Below are 10,960 nucleotides of genomic sequence, written 5' to 3'. Positions count from 1 at the left end.
CACCAAGTCTGCACACTTCCTGCCGATCAAGGAAACGGACAAGTTCTCCACTCTCGCAGACGTCTATCTTAAAGAAGTTGTTTCGAGGCACGGAGTGCCCACCTCTATTATTTCGGATCGCGATGCACGATTCACGTCAGAGCTATGGCAAGCAATGCATAAATCTTTCGGCTCACGATTAGACATGAGCACAGCATATCATCCTCAGACGGATGGGCAGTCTGAACGAACGATCCAAACTCTTGAAGACATGCTTCGGGCATGCGTTATAGACTTCGGCAACGGCTGGGAAAAACACCTCCCTTTGGTGGAGTTCTCGTACAATAACAGTTACCATACCAGCATTCAAGCCGCTCCATTCGAGGCATTGTACGGACGTAAATGCCGGTCACCTCTCTGTTGGGCAGAGGTGGGGGATAGCCAGATTACGGGTCCAGAGATTGTAGTGGACGCCACAGAAAAGATTGCGCAGATACGACAACGCATGGCGGCAGCACGCGACCGTCAGAAAGCCTACGCGGACAAGCGTAGAAAGCCATTGGAATTTGAGGTCGGGGACCGGGTTTTATTGAAAGTTTCACCCTGGAAGGGTGTGGTTCGATTTGGTAAACGAGGCAAACTGAATCCGCGGTACGTCGGACCGTTCGAAATCTTAGAAAAGATTGGCAAAGTAGCCTACAGATTAAACCTACCAGCTGAACTCGGTGCAGTTCACAATGTATTTCACGTGTCGAATCTGAAGAAATGCCTATCAGATGAGACCCTTATAGTTCCTTTTAAGGAACTCACTATCGACGAGCGGTTGCAGTTCGTCGAGGAACCAGTTGAAATCACGGACCGGGATGTTAAGGTCCTCAAACACAAGAGAATCCCTCTTGTTCGAGTTCGTTGGAACTCCCAGCGTGGTCCAGAGTATACCTGGGAACGCGAAGATCAGATGAAAGAAAAGTACCCCCAGCTATTCGAAACCAATGCATCCACTTCTGAGGCTGAAGCTACTACTACTGAATTTCGGGACGAAATTCCAAATCAACGGGGGGATGATGTGACACCCCAGGAAAACCAGTGAACAATGTAACTTACCTAGCTTCCTCAGTGAGTGCGTACCAAATTTCGGGACGAAATTTCTTTTAAGTTGGGGATAATGTGACAACTCGAGTTTCTGACTTTCACTTTCGCATTAGATGCGCGTTGACTTTGACTGTTTAGTTGTTTGGATTGTGGACTTGAAATTGTACGCGTTGTGTTTTAATGAAACGTATTGTCATTTTGCCTATATGTGATTACTTGCTGTGGTAGAAAATAATATTAGATTATTATTAGATTATTATTAAAACACTTAGTCTAGATCACGAAACATGACATACAGTTCGAAGGATTCGAAGGATCACGAAAGATAACCTTCGATTCGAAGGATCAACTTTCGGTTTGAAGGATTACGAAACATATCCTTCGACCAAGGACTCTATCCTTCGACATCTTTCGGCCCAGTCTTTCTAATGGGCTTGGCCCATTCCTGTGAAACGATTTATAAACGTGAATGCATGTAAGTCGACAGTTAGTTTTCAAAAACCCTAGTTTCCTCTTGTGCGACGGCAGCAAGCTTCAAGACCTTTTTCCCTTCTCTTTGGAATCCGATTCAGTATTGGATTGTGGTTAGTGATTCTAGTTCCGATTGGTGCTTTAGTATATGATTAATCTTGGTTAATTGTGTGTGTGATAAAACATGTACGTGTGTCTAATTCTGAATAGTCGGCGAAATAGTGTCCTACGATTTTGATGATCTTGTCGTGCTAATTGCTTTAACTGATAATCGAACACATGATTACACGATTTCATTGTTAACCGATCTTGTTGCTAGTTGATCGCATGTGGGCCGATTTAATTGCATATGTATATACCTGATGATTGATAGCATTGTATGTGCGATAGATATTGTTCATCTGAATCGGATTGTTCATATTGTAATCGGTTGGTATGTATGTCTTGGAAAATATTTATGTTAATCGGATTGTTACGCCATGGGTTCGAGTATTGATCTTGATTAGTTATGAACTTGTCGTGTTTTAAAGTTAACCTGATTGAATGTAAATATGTTGTGTTCATGTATGGTTCGATTAGGGTTCTTGAGAAACAATTGAAATCTGCCTGTTTGATCGATGACGTACTGAAACTGTTAGGAATTGATAGTTGACCGAAAGATAGTGTGTTGACCGAAACATAATCTGTGTCGAAGGATAACTATGTCGAAACATAGTTGTTGAGACCGAAAGATACTTGTCCTTCGAACCATAGTAGTGTTGACCGAAGGATAACTTTGACCGAACCATAGTAGTGTTGACCGAAGGATAGCATTGACCGAAAGATGACATTGGTTCGAAACATAGCATTCGGTCCGAATGATAACTGTGATAACTATGTCGAAACATAGCTGATGTGTCGAAAGATAACCATGAATCGTAAGATGATAACTGTGTATTGAAAGACGTGTCGAAACATAATTGTGATAATTGTGATAATTGTTAGACCGAAGGATGAGCAATGTATCGAAGGATGGGTAATGTGAATCGAATGATAGTTGATGATTAAATGTGAAATGATACGTGTTGTGCCGATATGCAAACTGACTGTTAGGTGAACATTATATTACATGCGTATCATTGTGAACATGAACTGATTTGTTATACGTGCATACAATAGGACGTGATTAATTACTTGTGAGTGCATAACCTAGCATACCGAGCAAACCAAGGTGAGTTCACACTCTTACCAAGGCATGGGATTCCCGGGGTGTTGGGAATGGGATTGAAAGGATAAGGTTGAATAGATACAATACTGACACTATGACTAGACTACCATATTACTATCCTCGGATGTGAAGGATACCTATACTGATCACTATCCTCGGTTGTGAAGGATACTTATACTGATCACTATCCTCGGATGTGAAGGATACTTATACTGATCACTATCCTCGGTTGTGAAGGATACTTATACTGATCACTATCCTCGGATGTGCAGGATACCTATACTGATCACTATCCTCGGTTGTGAAGGATACTTATAGATACGATTAGTCTAGTGGTTATACAACGTGGGAAGCCCCCACCAATAGAACGTACTAACGGCCCAGTAGAGCCACCTGTTACAAACAAACTTACTATTACGCATTTACTTTCTGTGAACTCGCTCAACTAGTTTGTTGATCATTCTGTTACATGCCTTGCAGATCGTTAGGTACTTGGAGCTTGCACTGGGGAAGCGGGTCGTTGTGGGCAAGGATCGTGATTTCTACGTTGAAACTATTATGACGTTTAAAACTATTAACTATTGTTGGTTTATTTACTATGCTTCCGCTACACTTTAAAACTATGGTTATGTTTTGAACACCTATCGTATTGAATGGATGGTTTACATTTATTTTACTTAATATTAATTACATGTTCGATATGATTGGTGGCTTGATCCTGGTCAGTCACGCTCCCAAGCGGTGATACTCCGCGTGTGGATTTTGGGGGTGTGACAATGTGATAGCACAGAAATCTGAGGATGTGAAACAAAGGTCAACCAGATTTGATTCGAAACAAACTTGGAGGTACAATACAAACAAGTTTGCTTCAAATCAAAACTGGAAATCAAGCCCAAACAAGTTCGATTCAAAACAGACCTGGAATTCTCACACACCCAGATTCAGAACAACGCAAAGATGGAAAACATCAGTTGATATGACAAAACCCCAAGAGTTTTGGAAACCAAAAGTTGTTCAAAATCAAAGTGATCAAAAAGAGACACATTTTTACAAAAGGGGTACACCAAAAGGTCAAAAATGGTCTGTTAAGAAACAAGTGACTTCGGTAAAAGATGAGAAAGTTGAAGTCAAAGTTGAAAAAGTCATTGTGAATGACGACAAAGAATTTCTAGCATTAATGTGCAGGTGCTTAAGATAACTGAAGAATGTGAGAATGAAATCTGGAGCAGCCTGGCACACCGAGAGGAGGAGAAGGATGCTGGACCCTGTGTTGGTTGAAACAGGGGGTTTATTTTCTTTCTGTAAATAAATAAAAAATATTTTCAAAACCCTAAAAATTAGAAAAATTAAAAACTAAAAATATGTTTTTTTAGTTTGATAAAAATTTGAAAAACCAAAAATATGTTTGTTTTTAATTTTTTTTTAAAAAAAAAGGAAAATTACAAAAATATGTGTTGATGGAATATGCCGAAACCCTCACGGTGGAACAAACATGATTAATTTCACAAGATTGAAAAATGGTTTTCAAACTGTAAAAGATCAATGTGTTGTAAATCATGGGGGTATTTCCTGCTTTTTATGTAAATCAGTACACGAGAAGCAGAAAATGGATGGCGAGACAAAGTTATCAGTACCGTGTTGTCAAATTTTTTTTTAATGATTTTGCATTTTAGGGGGAGAATAATTGTTATCAGAAAATTCAAAAACATTAGAAAATTTAAAAAAGCCAAAAACATGATAAAATTCAAAAATTGAGTTTTTGTGTAAAAAGTGGAAATGATAGTACATCAGTAGACAGTTACAGTATGCTAAAGAAATGTAATGATTAAATAGCGTTAAACAGTCTCACTGATGATATGCCGATAGGTTTTTATACATTTAGTAAACTTTTTCGGGATATAAACCTAAATTCAAACTTGCTTATTTCGTGGGGAACACTACTTGGATATATAGGTAACCCCTGAAATCTCGTTTGAAAGGTCCCTCTTTCTGAAATACTAGGTCTTTATACTCAGTGATATCTGGGGTATTATTCCGGGACTTCTGCTGAATGGAAGTTCTGACCTAGTCCCCGAATAATACTTTCCGCATTGCTTGAAAAATAGCATCGCCCTCAGCATAAAAATGATGAGATCCTCTAAAGGGGACACACCTAAAGTCGAACCGTCATCTCTCTGCTGAACGGAAGTTCTGACCTGAGCTCTCACGGTTTCGCATCTAACCCCTTACAGATATCATCTAGGTATACTCACCTGTAAGACTGAATATTGGGATCTGGATACGGGAGTATATTCAAGAGGTGGGACACATGAATGAGTTTATGTTTTTAAAACACCTAATTCGTATCCTGAATCAGTTGAAGTTTGTGTGAAAAGTTAAGTGGATCAGTATATCGACAATCTAAGTGAATTGTTTAATTCTTAATGTGTAACCAAGCTCAACGGTACTTGTGACATGTCAAAAACTGATATGTTTGTACATATTTCTTTACTGCTTTATATTTTCAGAAAATACAAAAAGATTTTGATTTCTGCTTTATTTTCGACAACCGATGTCTGAGATGCTGAGTTTCAAAATCTAAGTAAGCTGATTGTGTTTCTGAAAATAAAACAAGTTCATTAATTTGAAACTTGAATTAAAAATCAAAAATCAAAAACAGTTTGTGATGTCTCCAAGGTCATTAAGTTGAACTTGGATGATTAACTGTGAGGGAGTTAGATCTGAATGCTTATATTATTATAGAGCTAGTTTATGATCCTGTTTGATAGAACTGCCAAATCTATGAAGTTTGATGATAGGGGGAGTGATTAAATGGTTTGAATTGCCAGAATACGATTTCTGGAAGTTTAAAATGTTGTTACTTATAACTGTATGAGTGTTGCAGATAGTGTACCAGACTACGATCCTGAGAGCATAGGCTAAGGGGGAGTCTGAAGACAAGCTTGAAGCAAGAGGGAGCTTGTAGATGGAAAGCTAGGTGTCGATCCAAAAGCACGGAAGCTTAACGAAAGGGGGAGCCTGAAGCTGATAGAAGAAGTTAAAGATTGATGGATGCTTATAATGTTACAACTTGAATGAGAACGCAGAATGATCAAGACTGAAGATGTGTCATGTTGAAGATTAGACACTGAAGACTTCATCAATATCCGAGGGGGAGTCTGTTAGTGCATTACGTCTATTGACTTTGTCTTGTATCATGTAATAGGATAGGATAGGATAATCAGTGCACGAGGTTCGAGAAACAGTTTTTCAGGACTTAAGAGGTGATTCCGCTCGAAATGGTCAAGAGGTCATTTCAAGCGAAATCAGAAAGTTCTGATTCCGCTTGAAACTATCCCTTGACCATTTCGGGTGGAATCACAACTACTATATATAGTGCACTTGTTTCATTTGGTAGATAACGGCTTCTGAATTTGTAACAAAGTGCTGCCAAAATCTGTTCAGGTTGTAATCTTTGTTAATATCAATCAAAGTGACAGATTATATAGTATCAAGCTGTTTCCACGTCCGTTTTACTGATTCCGCCTTTGAACCGGATTTAAAACTCTTCTGAACGACTCATTCGGGTCTCACAGCGATCCTACAGAACAAGCGTTGATTGAGAATAATATTATGTCTCATCCATCAAGCACACTAGAATATCTCAATGTGATACATTAGTGGGTGTTGAAAACAGACGAATGAAGTCATTTTAGTAGATTCTATAACTCGTTAGTAACTTATAGAAAATTTTTGTTTTAGTATTTAAATTTCTGTAACTGGTACTTTTATTTGGTTGTTTGAATGATTGATGTTTCATTAATTTTAATTAATAATTTTAGTTTGGTCATGGTTCCATATTCTTGCTATTGCTTTTGTATTTGTTTGTACATATTTGAAGATTATTGTCTACATATAGTGTGATTAATGTTTACAGTTTAAAATATATTTACATATCATTGTTTTTTTTCTACACAAATTAAGATCAATATCTACACATCTTCCACATTTACCTATACATAATATTACTTTTACCCACACATATATTGATGACATGTGCCAATACTATAGTCCACGACAGATGTCACGTTAGTTACCGCGACAGATGTCTTCTAAACAAATTGTTAAACTTCTAACCACACATATAAATGGCTTTTAGCCACACATATATGTGTAGGTATAGCCTGTTATATAACTACACATAATTATGTATAATTATGTACGGGTGATGATCTATATCCGTAGTCACCGGTTTTACACATAATGAAACTTAATTGATGCGTATGTAAAATAAACGAGATAATTGCCCGGATAGTCCATGTGGTTTGTCATTTTTTCACCTTTAGTCTCCACTTTTTTAAAATAGCATGTTTAGTCCCCGTGGTTTGAACGTTTATTACTCGGATAGTCCTTTGAGTGGATGGGCGTTAAGTTATTCCGTTAAATATGCATAAAATTACAAAAAAAAACCCTTACTAAAAAATAAAAACTAAAACAATAAAGCTTTCAAATGGCCCCACACCAAACACATCACATCCTCAGTAAACCAACCACCCCAAAATCCATGTCCCTTTCATCAGACTTACACCAGCACCGCCGACACCACCACCACCCTCATCCGCCGTCGCCGGCACAACTCCACACCAAAACCATCATCCTTAAACCCACTCGAAACCTTCATCTCTTCCTTTAAAAACATCATCAACCTCAACTGTGACCACCCAAACTCTCTTACGGGACGGTTCCGGCGACGTGAAACTCCACTCTTGCCATATTGTTGCGGGAAAACGCACCAGGTGCACTCGCCGGAAAAATGAACCATGCATTCTTGATTGCAATTTCTATCTTATAATTGTTTAGAGAGAATTAACATTTGGCTATTTAGAGAGAATTGACAATCTTGATTTTGTTTGAAGTTGATTTTGTGAAATTGTTTATAAATATGATGGACAAGATGATTTTGTTTGAAGTTGATTTTGTGAAATTGTTTATAGATATGATGGATAAGATGGATAATATAACAATTACAGAAACCACTATCACACCATACCTCACTGTTACAAACAAAACCAAACTAAACTAACTCAAACATGACAAAAATCAGTAAAACCAATCAAGGTGTCCTCTGTTCGGTGGACGCCTGCAAATCCATGGACGTTGTAAAATGATCTGCGATGGCAATGAAGGACCTGCAAATCAAGATGTACCATGTTTGGTGAATGTTGCAAGGTGACATGTGATGGCAAATTGGCAATGAAGGAACCTGCAAATCCGGTGTATGTTATCTTACCGGTTGAAGTCCACCATCTGGTGTGGGTGAAGTGAAGTTACGGGTGCCAAAAAATTGGTTGGCCGTAAAAAAATGAGGGAGGGGGAATGCTTCGCCGGAGAAGAATGGGAGGGAGGTTGTGGACCATGACGGTGGTGTGTGCGGTGGTTATGGTGGTGGTTTGTCGAAGGCGTCCTGGGTCAACGAAGATGAAGGGTTAGTGGGACCTTCTAGATATTAACATTTTTAGATATTATATTTATTTTAAGGGGGTATTTTAGTCCTTTCAAACCCACTTAACACTAAGAACTAACGCCCATCCATCCATATTAGGGACTAACCGAGTAACAACCGAGCAAACCACAGAGAGCAAACATGCTATTTTAAAAAGGTGGGAACTAAAGATGAAAAATGGTAAACCACAAGGACCATCCGAGCAATTAACTCTAAAAACAACTACCAACACATTATAGGCTTTTTCCCACATATACTTTGTGATGGTAAAGAACCAAATCTCTTATAGTGATTGTACACAGTGTACATAAACATAGCAAGCCTAATCATACACTTAGCCTTCTTGTTAAGAGCTAGCCAATTGAAATCCAAATTCTTCAGTATTTGCAAATTAGCAAATCTGTTATTTGCATCTTCCACTAACAATAATTTTGACCATTGAACTTTTCTATCTTCGTTTTCTAGTTGTCTGCCATTGAAAAGAAAAAAAAATGAGAAACAACAACAACAATAACAAATTGTCCAACCACGCTAAAACAGAATTGAAATCGAGAGAGCGCCGAACAGAGCAATGGCAGCAACGTGAACTTGAAAAAAAGAAAAAAAAAACAAAAAATCTAACCTCAAACCAATTGTGCGACAATGAAACGAAGAGTAGAGGGTTGTTCTGGCTGGCTAACAGGTCAGCGATAGTTCTGTCAACGGTGGTTCCTAACTTCAGTGAAAAATGAGAACAATGAGCATGGATTCCTGGTCAGCAAGGGCTAAAGGCGACGTTCTAGTTGGGTTTGCCGGTGTCGATACTACCCTATTACCCTAAAGGAGCGATGGTCAGTGGTTGTTGATTCTAGCAAAACCCTAGGTTGCTAGGGGAGGCAACGATAGAAGGCTAATGGGAAAACCCTAGCAGGTGGCTAGTTCGATCCATGAGACTGGGAAAACATTTAATGATCAAGAGATTTTATGAGCACACACACGAACATATAAACATAAAAGTAGTAAACAAACACGGGATATTTTATGTGTTTAGGTAGCGATGTGCAACTTATGTCCACTAGACAACTAGGGTTTTGTTAGCCGGTTAATCAAGAATAGTAGAAGAGAAGATATGGTGATCGGTCGAGTTACTGAAAACAGTTACCATATTATTCCAAGACATTAGAAAAGAAGCAGTGGTGATCAACGAGAATAGTCGTAGGACAAGAAACGTATGGAAAGAAAAAAAGGAGAAGAACGGTGTCTTTGTGAAAGTGAATGTAGTCGAGAGAAAGAAAGATAGTTGCAGGAAGGAAGAAGACGAGTGTTGGTGATTGTATTTTGAAAGGCGAAGTAAGTATGTCAGAAGAGAGATTGAGTTCAGATTTGTTTGTGATAAGTAGAGTTAAATGCCCGGATAGTCGCTGTGGTATGCCCCTTTTCACCTTTAGTCTTTAACTTTCTAAAATTACAGCTATAGTCCCCAACTTTTGCAATTTTGTTCCTGGATAGTCCCTAGGCCTAAGATCAGTTAGTTTTCTCAGTTAAGAGGATGTGAAATGACAAAAATACCATTATTATAAAACAAAATAACTTAACCTATTAAATAGATTTATTTATTTGTGGGACCCACTCCTTTATAACAACCAAAATAACAACCCCACCCCCCACCTTCCTCTCACTTTCTTCTCTCTATCTTCTCTCTTTAATTTCAAGTGTGAGACTGAAACCTAACCCGTATGACAAACCGTAGACCTTTATCTTTAAACATGTAAACAGAGCATCACCAAAAACTTAATATTTCTATCAGGTTTCGAATGAGATATGTAAATCTCATAGAAAATGTGTACAATACAAGCCTCAAGGTATATAGCCTGATGAAAAAATCTATACACAAAATCCCTCTAACAAATTATGTAACAAACTCTATACAAAAGACCATAAGAATAACTAACTACAATCTGATTAGAGGTAGTAAAACAAAACCTACCAAAAGGAACTTTGGGTTGAACAACAGCAATCTTAAACAAGTCATTCAACTCCTTCTCTCTAGCTTTCTCTTCTTCCTTATTTTTCTGTCAATCAAACAAACGAATAATCAATATGAAAACAATAACTAAACTAATTCAGCCAATTTACTGAAAAAAACCTATAAAAAAACAACAATACCTTTGCAGCGAGTTTGGAAGGATCAGGTTTAGGGACAACATTCTGTTGAAGTGACTGAACATATTTCTGAACATTTTTGCTCTTGCTCTTGTTCTTAGGCCCAAATGTTTTGTCTTCTACTACTTTCTGCTTCTTTGCTATCTCCGCTTTCGATTGTTTCATAGGCATCCTTTAGGATCAAATTCAAACTTCTAACAAATTAATTGAAGCAATCGAATCAAATAGATGATCCGGTGAGGAAGCAATTGAATAGTCGGTAACTGATTAGGGTTTTATCGAATGGAGTTGCAGGGGAACGGGAAGGGGATGGGGAATACAGAAAAAGAGAGAGGAAGGTTGGTGGGGTTGTTATTTTATTTTTATAAAGGAGTGGGTCCTACAAATAAATAAATCTATTTAATAAGTTAAGTTGTTTTTATTTTATAGTAAGGGTATTTTTGTCATTTCACATCCTCTTAACCGAGAAACTAACTAATGTTTGTGTGTGTTTTGTTAGTAAAGTAGTAGGGTTCTGAGTCATGGGTTGATTGAGTCAAGTAGTAGGTTGGTTGTTTCCTTTAGAGTTAATAGCCAAAATGGTCCCT

At 38.0% G+C, this 10,960-nt stretch overlaps 1 protein-coding gene across 2 annotated transcripts; it reads right to left on the bottom strand.

Moving 5' to 3' along the window:
* Window positions 1-8,459: 8,459 nt before the first annotated feature.
* Window positions 8,460-10,683, bottom strand: LOC110922890 (zinc finger CCCH domain-containing protein 11). Of its 2 annotated transcripts, XM_035982746.1 has the most exons (3): window positions 10,377-10,683; window positions 10,198-10,282; window positions 8,460-8,700 (listed from the first exon to the last, which is right to left on the bottom strand). In XM_035982746.1, the coding sequence occupies exons 1-3, from the start codon at window positions 10,542-10,544 to the stop codon at window positions 8,693-8,695; spliced, it is 261 nt and encodes an 86-aa protein (XP_035838639.1). In that variant the 5' UTR covers window positions 10,545-10,683; the 3' UTR covers window positions 8,460-8,692. The 2 variants fall into 2 exon arrangements, with proteins under 2 accessions (XP_035838639.1, XP_022022776.1); XM_022167084.2 differs by lacking the exon at window positions 8,460-8,700 and having other exon boundaries at window positions 10,026-10,282.
* Window positions 10,684-10,960: the final 277 nt, after the last annotated feature.

The sequence above is a fragment of the Helianthus annuus genome, chromosome 14, assembly GCF_002127325.2.
Source record: "Helianthus annuus cultivar XRQ/B chromosome 14, HanXRQr2.0-SUNRISE, whole genome shotgun sequence".
Classification (NCBI taxonomy): Eukaryota; Viridiplantae; Streptophyta; class Magnoliopsida; order Asterales; family Asteraceae; genus Helianthus; species Helianthus annuus.
This window is presented reverse-complemented; position numbering and strand designations above follow the sequence as displayed.

What these genes read in the sequence shown, in the direction of transcription:
- LOC110922890 (XM_022167084.2), bottom strand. Translation starts at nt 10,544, where the DNA reads ATGCCTATGAAACAATCGAAAGCGGAGATAGCAAAGAAGCAGAAAGTA. An exon ending in CTTCCAAACTCGCTGCAAAG is followed by an intron (nt 10,283 to 10,376) that starts GTATTGTTGTTT and finishes TTTGATTGACAG; the next exon opens with AAAAATAAGGAAGAAGAGAA.